At 44.8% G+C, this 18916-nt stretch overlaps 1 protein-coding gene across 1 annotated transcript in view; it reads right to left on the reverse strand.

Annotated features, from left to right (window-relative positions):
* Positions 1-10070, reverse strand: part of LOC311529266 (galanin receptor type 1-like) — a 40669-nt gene extending 30599 nt beyond the window's left edge. Inside the window, exons 1-2 of the mRNA XM_084645118.1 lie at positions 9147-10070; positions 7271-7336 (exon numbers count right to left, since the gene is read on the reverse strand). Coding sequence (XP_084501244.1) covers positions 7271-7336; positions 9147-9848 — 768 coding nt within the window. The 5' untranslated portion in view covers positions 9849-10070. The remainder of the gene's footprint in view (positions 1-7270; positions 7337-9146) is intronic.
* Between the last annotated feature and the right edge of the window lie 8846 nt (positions 10071-18916).

An 18916-nucleotide genomic window follows, 5' to 3' on the forward strand; every position in this document is an offset into this window, starting at 1 on the left:
TAGTAACTTGTAGTGAGCTAATAAATTGGACAATAATGCCTGCATTACTGGCTAGAGAAAGACAATATTGTGGTGGAAAGTATTAGAAGTACAAAGAGATGGAGGAACGTCTTGGAAAAGTACCTTAATTTGATTTTCTTATCATCTTGTATAAGCTACAGTGAACTGCCTTTAGTTATTCAAAATAGGTAACAAAATCATTGAGTTCCAGTGAGCTCCTCATAAAATTTTGGATCTGGTCCTGTCTCCTGTAGGTGGGCAATTCCACAAAGTAGCTGAGATACTCATGGGTAAATATTAAAGCATGGGTGAACAGTTCAGCAGAGATTAATTTGAGGCAGGGTTAGAATCATAGAATATCAGGGTTGGAAGGGACCTCAGGAGGTCATCTAGTCCAACACCCTGCTCAAAGCAGGACCAATCCCCAATTAAATCATCCCAGCCAGGGCTTTGTCAAACCTGACCTTAAAAACTTCTAAGGAAGGAGATTCTACCACCTCCCTAGGTAACGCAATCCAGTGTTTCACCACCCTCCTAGTGAAAAAGTTTTTCCTAATATCCAACCTAAACCTCCCCCACTGCAACTTGAGACCATTACTCCTTATCCTCTCATCTTCTACCACTGAGAATAGTCTAGAACCATCCTCTTTGGAACCACCTCTCAGGTAGTTGAAAGCAGCTATCAAATCCCCCCTCATTCTTCCCTTCTGCAGACTAAACAATCCCAGTTCCCTCAGCCTCTCCTCATAAGTCATGTGTTCCAGACCCCTAATCATTTTTGTTGCCCTTCGCTGGACTCTCTCCAATTTATCCACATCCTTCTTCTAGTGTGGGGCCCAAAACTGGACACAGTACTCCAGATGAGGCCTCACCAATGTCGAATAGAGGGGAACGATCACGTCCCTCGATCTGCTCGCTATGCCCCTACTTATACATCCCAAAATGCCATTGGCCTTCTTGGCAACAAGGGCACACTGCTGACTCATATCCAGCTTCTCGTCCACTGTCACCCCTAGGTCCTTTTCTGCAGAACTGCTGCCTAGCCATTCGGTCCCTAGTCTGTAGCTGTGCATTGGGTTCTTCCGTTCTAAGTGCAGGGTCCTGCACTTATCCTTCTTGAACCTCATCAGATTTCTTTTGGCCCAATCCTCCAATTTGTCTAGGTCCCTCTGTATCCTATCCCTGCCCTCCAGCGTATCTACCACTCCTCCTAGTTTAGTATCATCCGCAAATTTGCTGAGAGTGCAATCCACACCATCCTCCAGATCATTTATGAAGATATTGGACTGACCCCTGGGGCACTCCACTTGACACCGGCTGCCAACTAGACATGGAGCCATTGATCACTACCCGTTGAGCCCGACAATCTAGCCAATTTTCTACCCACCTTATAGTGCATTCATCCAGCCCATACTGCTTTAACTTGCTGACAAGAATACTGTGGGAGACCATGTCAAAAGCTTTGCTAAAGTCAAGGAACAATACATCCACTGCTTTCCCTTCATCCACAGAACCAGTAATCTCATCAGAGAAGGCGATTAGATTAGTCAGGCATGACCTTCCCTTGGTGAATCCATGCTGACTGTTCCTGATCACTTTCCTCTCATGTAAGTGCTTCAGGATTGATTCTTTGAGGACCTGCTCCACGATTTTTCCGGGGACTGAGGTGAGGCTGACTGGCCTGTAGTTCCCGGGATCCTCCTTCTTCCCTTTTTTAAAGATTGGCACTACATTAGCCTTTTTCCAGTCACCTGGGACTTCCCCCGTTCGCCACGAGTTTTCAAAGATAATGGCCAATGGCTCTGCAATCACAGCCGCCAATCCCTTTAGCACTCTCGGATGCAACTCATCCGGCCCCATGGACTTGTGCACGTCCAGCTTTTCTAAATAGTCCCTAACCACCTCTTTCTCCACAGAGGGCTGGCCATCTACTCCCCATGTTGTGATGCCCAGCGCAGCAGTCTGGGAGCTGACCTTGTTCGTGAAGACAGAGGCAAAAAAAGCATTCAGTACATTAGCTTTTTCCACATCCTCTGTCACTAGGTTGCCTCCCTCATTCAGTAAGGGGCCCACACTTTCCTTGGCTTTCTTCTTGTTGCCAATATACCTGAAGAAACCCTTCTTGTTACTCTTGACATCTCTTGCTAGCTGCAGCTCCAGGTGCGATTTGGCCCTCCTGATTTCATTCCTACATGCCCGAGCAATATTTTTATACTCTTCCCTGGTCATATGTCTAACCTTCCACTTCTTGGAAGCTTCTTTTTTATGTTTAAGATCCGCTAGGATTTCACCGTTAAGCCAAGCTGGTCGCCTGCCATATTTACTATTCTTTCGACTCATCGGGATGGTTTGTCTCTGTAACCTCAACAGGGATTCCTTGAAATACAGCCAGCAATCCTGGACTCCTTTCCCCTTCATGTTAGTCCCCCAGGGGATCCTACCCATCTGTTTCCTGAGGGAGTCGAAGTCTGCTTTCCTGAAGTCCAGGGTCCGTATCCTGCTGCTTACCTTTCTTCCCTGTGTCAGGATCCTGAACTCAACCAACTCATGGTCACTGCCTCCCAGATTCCCATCCACTTTTGCTTCCCCCACTAATTCTTCCCGGTTTGTGAGCAGCAGGTCAAGAAAAGCTCCCCCCCTAGTTGGCTCCTCTAGCACTTGCACCAGGAAATTGTCCCCTACGCTTTCCAAAAACTTCCTGGATTGTCTGTGCACCGCTGTATTGCTCTCCCAGCAGATATCAGGAAAATTAAAGTCACCCATGAGAACCAGGGCGTGCGATCCTAGTAGCTTCTGCAAGGTGCCGGAAGAAAGCCTCATCCACCTCATCCCCCTGGTCCGGTGGTCTATAGCAGACTCCCACCACTACATCACTCTTGTTGCTCACACTTCTAAACTTAATCCAGAGACACTCAGGTTTTTCTGCAGTTTCGTACCGGAGCTCTGAGCAGTCATACTGCTCCCTTACATACAGTGCTACTCCCCCACCTTTTCTGCCCTGCCTGTCCTTCCTGAACAGTTTATAACCATCCCTGACAGTACTCCAGTCATGTGAGTTATCCCACCAAGTCTCTGTTATTCCAATCACGTCATAATTCCTTGACATCACCAGGACCTCCAGTTCTCCCTGCTTGTTTCCAAGGCTTTGTGCTTTCGTATATAAGCACTTGAGATAACCTGCTGATTGCTCCTCGTTCTCAGTATGAGGCAGGAGCCCTCCCCTCAACGTTCCTGCCTGTGCTTCCTCCCGGTATCCCGCTTTCCCACTTACCTCAGGGCTTTGGTCTCCTTCCCCCGTTTAAAGTTTAAAGCCCTCCTCACTAGGTTAGCCAGCCTGCTCGCAAAGATGCTCTTCCCTCTCTTCGTAAGATGGAGCCTGTCTCTGCCCAGCACTCCTCCTTCATGGAACACCATCCATGGTCAAAGAATCCAAAGCCTTCTCTCCGACACCACCTGCGTAGCCATTCGTTGACTTCCACGATTCGATGGTCCCTACCCAGGCCTTTTCCTTCTACGGGGAGGATGGACGAGAACACCACTTGCACCTCAAACTCCTTTATCCTTCTTCCCAGAGCCACGTAGTCCGCAGTGATCCACTCAAGGTCATTCTTGGTAGTATCATTGGTGCCCACGTGGAGAAGCAGGAAGGGGTAGCGATCCGAGGGTTTGATGAGTCTCGGCAGTCTCTCCGTCCGGTTAGGTAAGATCAATAAAGGATTCACTACTGGGAGCACACACAGATCCAAAAATGGTGTAGATAGTGGACTTTAGATTAGCTCCAGAATCACTGTACAGAATAATTTCATATATTCTGCTCCACACAATGGAATATTATGTAGTAAGTGCAGGTTGAGCAATGGTTCAATCTTGCCTCTGAATTGCCTGATTTTTGTTGCCTGAGACACTTAAACATGATTGCTGTATTCCTAACATCAACTTTCCGCCTGATGAATCCCAGAGTTTAACTTAATGCACATAATACAGAGAAATCAGGTCACCTACACCACTGCACTGCAACCACCTCCTGGGTTAGACAGTTTAGGGCAGGAAGCTATTCAATTGACGTGGCAGGGATATTTTCATGATAAAACAGCATGTAGCTATCCAAATGAGCTTTTGGCCAAGACATACAGGTTAATGCAGGGGTGGGCAAACTATGGCCCGGGGGCTACATCCGGCCCTTCAGAGGTTTTAATCCAACCCTCAGGCTCCAGCCAGGGAGTGGGGTTGAGGGCTTGCCCCGCTCAGTGCATGCCAGGGCTTCGCATGGCTCCCGGAAGCAGTGCCATGTTCCTCCTCCGCATAGGGGCAGCCAGGAGGATCTGCACACTGCCCCCACAGCTCCAATTGGCTGGCAACTTGCTGGCAAATGGGAGCTGCAGGGGCGGCGCCTGCAGCCGGGGCAGCACACAGAGCCTCCTGGCTATGCTTCTGCATAGGAGCCGGAGCAGGGACATGCCATTGCTTCTGAGAGCTGTTTGAGGTAAGCACTGCATGGAGCCTGCACCCATGACCCCTCCTGAACCCCAACCCTCTGCCCCAGCCCTGAACCCCCTCCCGCCCTCCATACCCCTCTGATTGCACATTCTTTTTCAGAAAATATTTCAGTGACATCTGTTTGTTTTTAAGGGTTGTCCATCCATAAAGAAATCCTTCCACTTATTATAGAGATTTTTGCCCCAATATCTAAAATCTTCCTTATTCAACATGGCTTTGAAAGCTCTATTTTTTATTTATTATTTATTTTATTTATTATATTTATTTTTGTTTGGTCAAGTACCTCACATATGCCCAACCAGTCAGTGCACTTTTAAGTAGTGGGCGATATTTCATTGGTGCCAGAATTTTGGGATAAGAGTCCAGCACACAATTATATGCGATTGGGTTTTCTATCTGTATTTGTGATGGATTTTCTCTGAGAAATCCATTCTTGTACCAGTCTAATGTGTGTCACCCTATAATATCTCTTGAAGTCTGATAGCACCAGGACATTCCCACCATTCTGTTTTGATTCTTGATTTCCAGTTTGACCACAGGAATCTTCGAATAGGTTTTTTAAAAAAATTCCTGACTAATTTTTGGGAAGTGTAAAGGGAACCATGGAAAAAAGAGACAAGACCCTGGGCAAGATATTCATTTAAAATACACAATTCTACCTGTAAAAGTCAATGGTAATGCCTACCTTTCAAGTCTTTTTAAATAATTTTCATTAATGACTCAATATTTAGTCCCCACCCCCACACTTATGGTGATTAAAATTACATATTTAGTCATTAAAGTATCATCCACTACTTTTCTGTGGGGATTTATCATTTATTGGGTATCTTCTGAAGCCCAGGAATAGTATCTGATCTGGAGTAGTTTAGTCTGTGTCGATTCCTAACCAAAAGCTTTGATTATTTCTTGTGATACTAGCCAACTTTTATTTATATCTTGTATAACAAGCATAAGGATAATGAAATTTTGTTTTCTGTTCCCAGAACACTGATTGCCTGAATTTCTTCAATGCCCCTCAAATAATAAGAGTGATAAGGGACACCCTTGTCTTGTTTCTCTGTAGAATGGTATCAATGCAGCCTTTTTGATATTTCCCCACATATATGCTATAGGATTTTTTGTAGATTTCAATCCACTTCTGAAAGTGTTCCCCAAAATCATATTTCTAAACAAAAATGGGTGTTCTACCAAGTTAAAAGCCTTTTCTGCATCCATAGTTAGAATGCAGGCTTCTTTATTAGCACTCTTGGAACCCTATACCACATAGGAATTTTCTATGTTATTTAAAGGGCTTCTTCCTTTTCTATAAAGGCAGTTTTGCTTTGGTGTACTAATTTAGGCATTATTGTCTCTAATCTGGATGCTAATATTTTAGTTAAAATAATACTACCTATATTTAAAGAAATGGACCTGTAAAATGCTTGATCTGATAAGCCCTTACTTTGTTTAGGTATCAAAACTGTATCTGCTTGATAGAAGATATTTGGTAAGCACTCTGTTGCTCAGGAAGACTGAAATACATTTGCTAACAATGGAGTTACCCATGTTTTAAACATTTTATAGAATTCAACATGACTCTATCTGGTCCAGGATTTCCCCCCTGATTTTAGTAGTGAGACTACCATCTTTATTTTTTCCTGTGTTGTTGTGCCATGTAGTACTACTCTGTCATTATGTGTCAGTCTGGGCATTTTAAAATCCTGCAGTACATGCTCCCAGTTCTTCCATGTTTGCATATTTGCTAGTATTTCTCTCTCAGCAATATTCCACTAGCACTTTGTTAAGAACCCTTGTTTTTTGGAATATTCCATTTTTTGTCCTTAAGGCTGTTCTGGATTTTCTGTTGGAAATTGGTCTGACTAGCAGTCTGCCAGATTTGTTCCCTCATTCATAAAGCCTTTGGTCGGCAAATAAGAGAGCTGTCTGTTTTTCTTTCCTGTTATCAGTGCTTTTAAATCCTCTTTTTGCATTCTTCATCTCTTGGAGTAAATTTGCATTATTAGTCAAATAATATTGCTTCTGCCAACTAATAAATTGGCTCCTAAAAGTCTACCTGTTTTTGCTTATGTCTTTCTTTTCTTATGAGATAATGTGTCCCCTTATTCTGATTTAAAGGCCTCCCACGTAGTTTCCAGGGATATATCCTATAAGGAATTATTTTTAATATAATTATCAGTATGGGTTCCTGTGCTCCTCCAAGCAGAATGGATCTCCCACTCACTGCATCCTCAACTTTCTGACAGGAGAACGAAGCCTGTTTCCTGCTGCTGCAGCACCAATGAATTCAGAAGGAAAGAGAGGGACAGAGCCCTATCAGGTCTGCAACTCTGCTGCTCCTTGCAATCCTCTCCAGGAACCCCGGGGGAGGATGGGCCACGCATTCATTTCTCCTTTCAGCTTCCCAGCAAATTAAGAGAGCTTGACTCCTGCTACTGCCTGTTCACGGAATTCCAGGAAGGAGGGAGGCAAGTAAAGCCATAGTCTTGCACTGTGTATAGCCCAGCAGTGAGGCGGCTGAGCATCCCATTCACCTACATAAATGCTGACAGTGTCACTTCAGCGGGTGGAGCGCTGAACTTCTCTGCTCCTGCCCCTTCCACTCTTTTCTCACCTGTGCTCCTGGACTGCCCCCAGTCTAATCACAGGTATAGCATATAGAGTCATTAGTCAGTTTAAAGATCTGTCATATGCAGTACATTATATTCAGGATATGCTAGAAGTAAAGTTTATAATTAATTGCTTCCACAGACTTAAGGAAGTGCTTTTATTTTACCTTTTTCTTTGATCTCTCTGACTTCTTGGAAATGTTCTTCACTTTTTTATGAAGATGATATAAAACCTAAAAAAAAAATAATAATAATTTAGCAGTAGACACCACATGCACAAATGCTATTACAGGCTGTGTGTGTTTGTCTATGGCCTTGCAGCTTGTAGAAACATTTAAGAATGAAAAGAACTGATTTGCGAAGATGTTAGAGTTCAACAAAAGTCTATTTCAATGCTTTGTTAAATACATTTTGAAATTTTCAGCTCCAGATTTTAACTCTTAAGGTTTCTTCTAAAAGCTTGTTTCCCGGGGAAAATTATGAAAAAAGCTAAGATTGGACAAGGAGTTGTACACAAGCTCATTATACATAAACAGCGTGATCCAAAGCTTGTTGAAGTCCATGGCAGCTTTGATGGACTTTGGATCAGGTTAACTCAACTACATTTATAAGTCCCATAAAGATGTAACATGGTCAGTACCTCACTGTCAGTTCTGCATCCAGTCAGTATAGGGCACTTACTGCATAACTATGAACTGGGCACTCTGAAACTTGAATTTACAGTTACTTATCTAGGTCTGGTCTACACTAGAAAATTAGGTCAGTTTCACTATGTCGGTCGGGGTGTGAAAAATCCACACCCCTGAGCTGCGTTGTTAGGCCGATTTAAGTCCCCATGCAGATAGTGCTAGGTCAATGGAAGAATTCATCCATTGACCTAGCTATTGCCTCTTGGAGCAGTGGATTACCTACCCTGAGGGGAGAACCCCTCTCGTTGGTGTAGGTAGAGTCTACACTGAACGGCTACGGCAGCTGTAGCATTTTAAGTGTAGACATACCTGTAGGTTCTGACTTCAAAGAGATGCAGGACTATAAAAAACAAAACAAACCAACAAACTATTAAGAAGATAATTTCTATTCAGTGCGCTAACAGAATTTAAATTAACCTTTAAAAACACAATTACAGCAGTGCTGTAACCAGGCAATTATTATACTCTGGCTATTGGAGCCAGGAGACTAATGTACCTAAATCAATTATTTATAAGAAAATCCATCTATTAAATGTCATTCGCATGCCATTTGCCAGTACACACACCATAAGCAATGAACTGGAAAGAAACCAGCATCAATTTAAGCTACCATAGGGGAAGCTAAGTTCTTTATTGAAAGATTGTATATTAGGGCTTTTTTTCCCTCACACACACAGGGACAGAGATTAGAGATTTCAGTATAAACACAGTAGAAGAGTTAAGGCCTCTTTCTAATGTAAATCCTATTACTGAAATTTCAAGCATACACTTTAAAAGATGATTTGTTATACTGGTAGAATATTCAGTTAATCTTAAAGGGACAGCAACTTAAGTCACTTTAATTGGAAGCATTACCTAATACTGTAGCTTAACGGTCTGAGAAAAAGTCTCTTAACAGTATTTCCCTTTTTTGTGGGTCTCGCCCAGCAACACAGGGAGGAACATTTTACAAAAGTAGGAAAACGATTGTAAAGCTACAAAAATCAGCATGGGAGTTGGGGTGGCTGGTAAGGGGTAAGTCTCTGTCAATCCTGGAGAAGGCATACATGGGGATTGTTTCAGTGCCCTCACCCATCAATCCTGGGGAGGGAATAGGCAAATAAATATTTGGAGATCTGTTATGTTACCCCAATTTTGCCCACTCCCCTCTTTTCACCCACTCCTACTCTGGTGTGGAATTGATAGCCTCAGCTTTAGGAAAGGAACAAGGAGTGGTGGGGGTTATTTCCATCCGTCGGGAATATGGGGAGGATAGATTGATCATGAGTCCTGGCGTAGGAAGTAAGGGAAACTGGCAATTTTGGAACCCCTTATAAGACCGCCACCTACCTCCCCCTCCTCTCCCTTCACCCACCTTGGCATAGCAGCAGGTAATGAGCACCAGGGGCAGCAGGTACCCCACCACCAGGATGGTCACCTTGTAGATTTGCTTGGCAGCTGAATCATCAGCCCACTGCTCCCAGCAGAAGGAGCTGTTGGGTGCCTGCTGGTGGCCACTCATGAGGGCCTGGTGCTGGGCCACAGGGATGGCAATGAGCAGTGACAGCAGCCAGATGATGCCCACGCCCAGGGAGGCGTTGCGTTTGCTGCGGATGCAGGGCGAGCGCTTGGCGTGCACCACGGCGATGTATCTGTCCACAGACATGGCCACCAGGGTGAAGATGCTGACGAGCATGGTGGCCATGGCCAGGTAGTGAACCCACTTGCAGAAGAAGGCGCCGAAGACCCACTCGGGCAGGGAGTAGATGGTGGCTTGGAAGGGGACGCAGAAGAGCAGGAATGAGAAATCTGCAATGCTCAGGTTGAGGATGAAGATGTTGGTGGCGCTGCGTGAAGGGCGTCCCCCAGATCGGATTCGCCCCAGCACCACTAACACCAGCGTGTTCCCCACCATGCCCAGCATGAAGATCAGCCCGAAGAGCACAGGCACAATCACGACCGCGGGGCCACCCCCCGACACTTGCAGCCAACACACTGGGGTGCCTGTCCAGTTAGCCCCGACGCCGCACTCAGTGCTGTTAGCCCCAGGAGACAGTACAGCCTCCTCCTCCTCCATGGAGCCAGGGTAGGTACAGGGGAGAGACTGGATCCTTGGGGGTGCCTGCTCGGGGCCACTCCCAGTGCCCACAGCGGCGGTCTGTCTGAGATATTTGGTGCTCAGTGGCCCTGCTTCAAAGAGCTCCCTCCTTCTGGGGTGTCTCTGCCTGGACTCTTTCTGCAGGGGGTGAAGAGAATGTAGGTTCCTCCAGTTGCAGGGTTTGGGCTCCTGGGGGGCTTCTTCTCTGGGGCTCTGTTCAGGCTCTCTGACCCCGCTCCTGGGTGCTGTTGACAGTGCAGGGGGCTCAGCAGCAGCTGGCGGTGGTGGTGATGTGCCAGAAGCAGAGGGACTAGAGAATGGAGCACATGCCAGAGGGGCTGCGTATGCACTGGGAGCTTTGAGTGCAATCCGCGCTGCTCCAGCTCCTCTGCTCCACGCCTCCCTTCTCCACCCACACTTATCCAGCTGCCGCCCCCCCTCCCATCCCCAGCTGCGCTCACAGCAATGGAGCTAAGTTAACCGGGGAGCTGCCCGGGCCCTGATTCCTTTAGAGGAGAAGCCCCGGTCTCCTCCACCCCAGCAGGCATGCACGTGAGGAAGGGGGAGGACAGCAAAGATGAGTTCTGATTTAAAGAGGCTGATCCATCAGCAGCTGCCCAGGGAAAATCTGTACGGCCCTCCCAAGGAGTAGAGCTGGGGAACACCTGTTGCAAGGACAGAGAAAGAGGTAAGAGCAGGATTTTATAGCTGCAAAACCTGGATTCTGCCAGCCCTTAAATTGCACTATCAAAAGGGAAGGGATTTACCTGATGCCAGTGCACAAACTAGCTGGACCTTGCTGCATCCTGGCAGAAGTGCAGCAAAAACCCAGAATGAGCAGCTGGCTTCTGACAGTTCTTGGATGCTCACAAAATTCTAAACACCTAAATAGAGCATAGGCATAACTGCTACTAGTGCAAACAAATTCAGACCTCAGTGCAACAGGGTCACAAAAGTCTGGAAGCATGGAGCGCCTTTTCTTGGGTGGACCAAATTCTGGTTCTCCATATAGGCAGTGGAAATTGCGGTTAAAATTTTTGTTCTGTCCGTTAGGATCCAGCGTTGCCTGCACCCCATGGATAGTACCTACAGGATCTCCTGCACAATGCAACACAGACGTGCCAGCATGGTAGGCTCGTGCTGGAGTTAATGGCAACTTGATTTCACTGGGAGAAGGATGTGGTCCCTTAGTTTCTAGGCGTGTTACTGTTGCAGTTTAGAACTGACTTGCTTTGCTGGCTTGTCTCTAATGAATTACTGAGCTCATATTGGGAAACCTGGTGCCCCCACACTGAAATGCTGGCATCCCCTTCCCTTTCTGGATCAATCAGGAATTAAGTTCCCAGTGACATTTAATTGGTGTTATTCGGAACCAGGGAAACTTGTTCCTTATCCTTAATAGCAATGGGAAGAGTCCAGGATTAGTATGAGTTTCCCTCAAAGGAGTATCTATGCCAGAGAAGCAGATATGGAGTTCTGCAAAACGCCACTGCACTGAAGGATCAACTAACAGTGGCAGCCCATGGCATAGTCCTGCTATCTTTTGGGGCACACTGTTAGAATCAGAATAGCAATATAGGTTACAGGGAGTTGAGAAGCAGTTTATTCTCAAGTGTATACATGAGGAGAGGTAAATGCCTGAGCAGCTATGAGGCAGTTCAGCTATGTGAATGAAACTCCTCAAAAAGTGACTATGTTTAATTTGAGTGGTGCAGTTTTTCCCATGCATTGATTTCCATAAGTGTGTAACAAATCTTGAGTTTCAGCATGAAGGACCCCATCCGACAATGCTTTTCTGAGCAATCTGTAAAGGGGTGCGCTCCTTAGCAGCACTACAATAGAGTAAACGATTTCTTAATTATGAAAGGTGGTTGATGCTAATATTAGCATTTATTGTACAAGAGAAATATTAAATGGGCGCTAAAGCAATTGATGTTTGTTTTTAGGATGAAGGGTCTTCAGTTCAGCAGATTTAAACCTTGCAATCATTTCCTAGGAGCTGGATACCTGATACAAGGGATGTTTTGAAGGTGAGTAAATCAGACATGGAAAAGACCTCAAGTTACTTGTCCTGTAGTCTATTCTATTGGATTGTTCCCTTTTGTATTTAATGGCTTTGTCCATTCTAATTTTAAATCACCCAAGAGCGAGGCTTTCTGCTTCTCTTCAGAATAAAAGATGATTTTGCTCGGATATTTTTCTGATAATTCCTCAGAGGTTTTTTTGTTCGATTTCATCCCATCTGTCACAGTTACAGGGGTAACTGCACCCCATTCTGGGTTGAGTGCATCTCCTCAGGTGTTATGTAAAGGCATAAGGCCCATCTTAATGGAATTTTGCAATTTCCCACTTCTAGACTGGTCCGGGGGCATCCACAATTCTTACCCTGCAGGTCCAAATGAGTTTGGAAATCTGTGATTCTCTCCTCTGGGAGCCGGACCAGTGGTACTCGGAGATCAGACAGCTGTCTTAAAACAAAAGATGTGTTTGTTTTAGCAGTAGGAACAAAGCTTTTGGAGAAAGATGCTTTAAAAACAAGAAAAGGCATGCTGGAGGGGACTTGAGGGGTGCTGGAACACTTTGTACAGTGGGGGTGCTGAGAGCCATTGAACCAAACTGTAAATCTTGTATATGATGGAAACCACTTCAAGCCAAGGAGTGCAGCACCCCCAGCAATCCTACTTCCAGCACCTATACCCTGCCCCCCAGTCATAACAATGCATACAACATTAAGAAGGGGGAAAGCAGCATGCCTGTGTTTTAAAAGTAGTAAAAGTTGAGATCATATTGGTAGCATTCAGGCAGCCTGTGAATAAAAGTACAGAATCATTTTCCTAGTATGTGAATGTTAATAAGAGTAACATCTCCTAATTACATGGAATATGAGGTACCTAACAAACCACTTCTTACATTGATGGCTGTGGTTAAATTGATGGCTGAACATTAGCACTTTAAGCCTCCAGACTCTTGGAAAAACACTTGTAATATAATGACAAGCTATTGTCCTCTCTGTTATACTCTTACTTGTTTTCTCTGGGAAAGATAAATCCCTATTAAAGAGCCTTGATAAATTCCCCCTAGTCCTGCTAAGGGGTTATTTAATTTAAAATCTAGTTTTAAGAAAGGGGTTTTAAATTAGGAAAAATTGCTGAGATTTCAACCCTTCAAGCTTTTTATTAATGACAATTGGCAGTAGAATTGATTTCCCCTCCCACCAATTATTGCAAGAGGTTATCATACAAGGGCGAGGTAAGACAGCAGAGCTGAGACAGTATTGCCTCTGAGTGACAGTAATTTTATTTTTTTACTGAAGTCATCAAACTTGGTCCATCTTTTCTCAAACTGTTAAGTTAATCAGACACTGGCATGAAGTTTCATTAATAGTACAGCTGATTATGGAATTGAAATAAATGTATTTTGCATTGGCTGTTTGTTTGGATATGTTTACACAGCAGCTGGGAACAAGCCTCCGGCTCCCACACTGGGTAGACAGACTTCTGATAGCTTGGCTTGAGCTAGCGCACTTAAAAGAGCAATGTGGACATTGCGATTCTGCCACAGACTCAGGCTAGCCACCCAAACTCAGACCCAAGAGAATGGGTTGTCTTGAGAGCCAGAGCTGCTTCCTGAGCTGTAATGTCCACATGACTATTTTTAGCATGCTAGCTGGAGCCTGTCCATGGGGGGTAGAAGGCATGCTCCCAGCTGCAGTGTGTACCCTTTGAGTTGCTTATGCACTGTAGGAGATATTGGCAGATGGCAAGTCTTACTATATCCACACATGCAGGGCAAAATACTTGCCTATTTATTGTGTAGTGTTATGGTTTGGGTTAATTCTCACTGAAACTGATGGGTAGAACAGCCACCCTTCATTTGGGATAGATTAAGAAACAGTTAAACTCCTTCGTGGAACCACCTAGCTGAAACAACAACATCCTCCACTCCGTACACAGGCAAATGTTACTGCCCAAAACAATGTCCTATGCAGTGCGCATGGAGGGTGAGGGGTTTCTCTGGGTATTGTTGTGTGAAGGTTTGTGGTAGTGAAGGTGAGGCAGAAAGCCCAGAGAAGCGGAGAGAAGGAAGCACCAGCCAGCCACAGAAGCACTGGAAGGCCTGGTCTACATGGGGGTGGGGGGGATCGATCTAAGTTACGCAACATTCTGGACCGTGGGGGAGGCAGCAGAGTGTCACTCGCAGCTCCACGGCCCATTGTGATTGGATGTCATTCATCCAGCTGGGCTTGGTACCAGCAGCAGGATGCCAGCTGTAGTGTCTCCTGGCGGCCACCACAGGCAGCTGTGGCATCTGCTGAGCCTGCAGCCTCTGCCTCCACCGGTGCCTATTCTCTACCCCTTCCCTCCACCCCAATGCTGGTTCTCACTCAGCCACATGGAGGAACTGTGTGTGTCTGTGTGCGTCGGGGGGTGGGGTGGGGAGGGGAGTGTCAGACTTAGTGCCCAACCCAGGAGGTGGGGGTGCTGGGAGAGCTGGGGCTTTTGGGGAGCTGCCTGGGGTTGATAGGACAGTGCTAATCTGTTTATCTCTCCTCTGTCTAAGGATTTATCCTGCTGCCCATCATCATAGTATCTGGGTTCTCCCATGTAAAATCAGCATCAGGAGCTAGCTCCCCAGTGCCTTCACTGAGTCTCCAGCACTTCTCTCTTTATGGAGTCGGAACTCTGCTTGAGGTAGGTTTTTAAGATTTGGGGGTTTTTTTTTTGGAGAGGGGGGAATAAAAGGGCTGCTCATATCATGAGTGTCACTTATGGTGGAAAGGCTTTCTCAGACAGGATGGCTCTGCAAGGTTCCTAAAGATGATCAGGCTCTGGATTCTTCTCATCTCCTCTGCAAGTTGGATCTGTAGCCCATCCACTTGACTGAGAACACTTTGCCCCAGCTCACATCCTTCATCCTGAGCAATGGTGGTGCCAGACATAAGCAGACTAAGCAATGGCTTAGGGACCCAAGCTGCTCAATGAGCCTCTGATGTAGTATTACCCCCCAAATACCATTCATCTTGTTTAATGTGGATATTTTAACAGGTGGGTTAGCATATTTTTTGGTTTGTGGAAATAATGCAATTAGTGTATTGGGGGCGGGGGTGAAGGTCAGAGGGGTCCCAATAATATTCTTGAATGGGGCCCCCACTGGGCTAGCACCACCTCTGATCCGCGGTGTTGTGATCTTCATTGCCCCAGAGAGCACAGCTGGCCTAAGAGGACTTGGGCTGATGGGGCTAATGCCGGCCTTTGGCAACCCTAGTATGCTTCCCCATCCAGTAACCATCCCCTCAGCCTCCCCTGGTTATCCCATCTGTAGGATGCAAGAGATAAGGTTCTGCCTCCCTTCACCTGCTCCTATTGCTCTGGAAAGCCCTGAAAGAGAAATAGAGCCTCAATATGACAACTTTCACCAGCATGAAATACACAGTTCTACCAGAATTGATATTTGTGGTCATTTGCAAATTTGTAAATGTTACTTTGTAAAGTTAATTGTAAAGGCTACTTTGTAAAGCTAAAATTGTAAAGGTTAATTACGGGTCTTGTAGACAAGAACCTTTCACAGCCACAACAATAAAACACAGACTTAACTCTATGCACGGCTATACAAATATCAGATCAGTCTGAACTTGAGAAACAAGGAACTAGCTTAGAAGCAGCAAGTGCTAAAAGTAATTATCATAAGAACTCTAGTTATGGAAGAGTAGTGTCTGCCCTTTGTGTCAACATTGGTATGGAAAGGATGTAGTAATAATAACAATTAATAAAGGCTTGTTGTTGGGAGCTGTGGGCCTGGTGAGTTATAAGGGATTATGTAAAAATAATGAGGAGTCCAGGTGCCACAAGGACTCCTCGTTATTTTTGCTGAATCAGACTAACACGGCTACCACTCTGAAAAGGGATTATGTGATAGTGGAGAACCAGATGGACTGTTTGCTTGAACACTTGGTAACATACAGGTTTTTTAAAAAACACTAGTGACTTCATAAAGTGTAAAACTGGTTTCAAAGTGTCAACTGGACTTCATTGAAAAATACTTTCTATCTTCTTAATGTTTTTTTTTTTTTTTTGCTAAAAATGTAACGTTGACTGAACAAGAGCGGTCACAATTAGATACTGATTTTTAGTCAAATATTTTCATTCCACTTGTAAAATCATGTCCCTGCTTTTGCCTAATTCCAAGTGTCTGCAACTGTTGAGTGTTGATTGTTCGATGAAAGAACAGAGCCAGTATTGTCTGGGACTGAGCGACAGCCTTTTATGCACTATTCAGCTTTATTGTAGAAAAGATAGTAATGTGTCACCATCCAGTCACTGAGCTAGCTTCAGTGCTAAGTAAGGTCACTGAGAATTAAACACCAGACTGTAGGGAAATGAGAGCTATCAGTGCCATCAAATTAGCAAGACAGCCATTGCCTGAATACATTAAATTATGCCTGGAATTTATTGATGCATTAACTGAAGCAAATAGTCTTCCCTCAATTACTGTATAAATAAATCTCATTAGACTTCCAAACTTGGAAGTGACTAATTACAGCACTCTGTAACAAGCCCATCATTTCAGTGGAATGCATGTTTTAAGTGCCCAATCTTGTAGGCGCTTCCTGCCAACCCTCATTAGCTCATGCATGTACCATTGTAGTCAAGGGATTGCAGAATCAGAACCTAAAGTGGAAGCCAAATGTAAGTTTTGGCCCTAAACTCATAGATCCTGTAAACCTTATTTATTAGTATTATCATTCAGTTTGGGGGGGGGCTCTCATGTGAGTAGGACTAATAACAGTGTGTAGTGGTTGCAATGTCAGGTGTTAGGGCTTCAATAACAAGTCATGAGCCAGTAAGTTAAACCTGGATGAGGTAGGAGAAACTTAAGTTCTGAGTAACTATTTTATACAAGTTTTTATATGTGCCTAAGAACTAAAACTTTGTGAGGGGGGAAAAAACTTAATCTTTTCAATGAGATCTGACCTGAACTCTAATTTCTCAGCTACATCTTTGCACAATTATTACTCTTTGCTCTTCCGTCTTCCTGCATTGCTGAATCCTCTAATTACACATATAAAGAGGCCTTAGCATGTCAATCCGTTGTCCTCTCTGCACACTGAATTTTCATGGGTTAGGGGAGGTAACTGTCCTGTAACCGTCTTAGAGATCTGACAGGCTGTCCAGACTTTCAAGCCTTGTGACGAACCACCTTTTAGGCTTGTACCCCCCTGTCTGTAGTTCTACAAGAAGAATCATTAATAGTTGTGTGAAGGTTCTGATCTACCCTGCTGATTGACCCTGGGGGCCTCCAGCTCTTAATGCAGATGAACTTTACCTAGAACCATGATTTAACTATGCTTGTCATGTGTATACTGTTATTTGCATAAACACAAATTGATCATGGAAATGAGTCAGTCCCTAAATTCTGCTAAAGTGGTTGACCGTGACCCTCTGCTATAATTAATTAATTCCACCAATTGACTGCTGGTTACTTAAAGTACCCAGTCAGCTACAAGCAGTTAATTTTAAAGACTAAATCTTCTGATTTAAAACTTCTAATTTAAAACATGTAAAATTGGTTTGTTTTCTCAGGGGAAAATCAGTAATTAGTCAAGGCAAAATGCAAATCTCATTTGCATAAATTTCTCATTTTTCAAGGAGATTAATCATATTGTAAAATCTATTCCCTGCTTTGCCTATTTCACCACTAATTGGTTCAAAATTCTCATCACATAGGACTGGAAGGGACCTTGAGAAGTCATTTAGTCCAGTCCCCTGCACTCATGGCAGGACTAAGTATTATCTAGACCATCCCTGCCAGGTGTTTGTCTAACCCAGGGGAGGGAAAACTATGGCCCATGGGCTGGATCCGAGCTATTAGGGCTTTCAATCCGGCCCACGGGATTGCCAGCCCAGTGGCACAGTGGGGCTAAGGCTTAGTCCACTGTTGGGAGTGGCCGGCACCACATCCCTGCAGCCTCTGGGGGTGGGTGGGGAGCAGAGGGCTCCGTGTGCTGCCCAAGCCTGCAGGCACCATCCCCTGCAGCTCCCATTGGCTGGGAACCACAGCCAATGGGAGCTTTGGGGAGCTCAACATGGGTGTGCGGCCGGGATGGCACGTGGGGGCGGGGGGGGACGCAAAAACGGCGGTGGCCCCGGTCGTGTCTGCCTCCCAGGCACGCCGGGAACAGAGGGAAACCCTGGATCCCTGGTTGTAGCACCATAGACATGCTTTTCAGTATCAGGCAAATACAAGAAAAATGTATTTAACAAAACCATGAGTCTTTTCAGTGTTTTCATTGATCTGATAAAAGCATTTGATACAGTCGATAGAGAAGGATTATGAATGATTCTCAGAAAACTTGGTTGCCCACCAAAACTGGTAAAGATCATTCATTTATTTTCATGAGGGGATGCAAGGCCAGGCACTTTTTAATGGAGATCTCACTGACTCCTTTCCTATTTCAAATGGAGTCAAACAAGGAGAATTGGTGCAAGGACACCAGAATCAAGGCCACCCCAGAAAGCGCTCCAAGGACAGCATCAAGAACAGCATACACTTTGGTGCAATAAAACCGGATGATCTTGAGAAGGCTGCATTACATAGATCAGCATGGCTATGCACAACACTCAGAGCTTTCCAAGCCTTTGAAGAGGACACAAGTAATCGATTGTTAGCTGCAAGGGAAAAGCAGTCATACTACTGCTATAACTACCAAGATGCTCACCCATGACTTTGTCTGCCCCGTTTGCTCATGAGCATGCATGTCATGGTTTGGACATCAGTCACTCCAGAATCTACGAAAAGAGAGAGCATGAAAACGTTATCGTTGAACTGACAGACTACACACACATACCTTGCATCTAAAATATTTGTTAATGTATATCTCAACTAGTTGGGTATTATTATTATTATTTTATTATTATTATTAATTTGATTCAGCACAAGGTGGAAGCAAATGTTTGCTTAGATTTTTCAGGAACTATGTTGAGTTGTGGAAGTTGGAGGCAAACTTAAGACTGGCGATCTGATAATCCTTTTGTTAGATGCCCAGGTAC

Source organism: Lepidochelys olivacea (genome assembly GCF_965140295.1).
Source record: "Lepidochelys olivacea isolate rLepOli2 genome assembly, chromosome: 12".
Taxonomy (NCBI): Eukaryota; Metazoa; Chordata; order Testudines; family Cheloniidae; genus Lepidochelys; species Lepidochelys olivacea.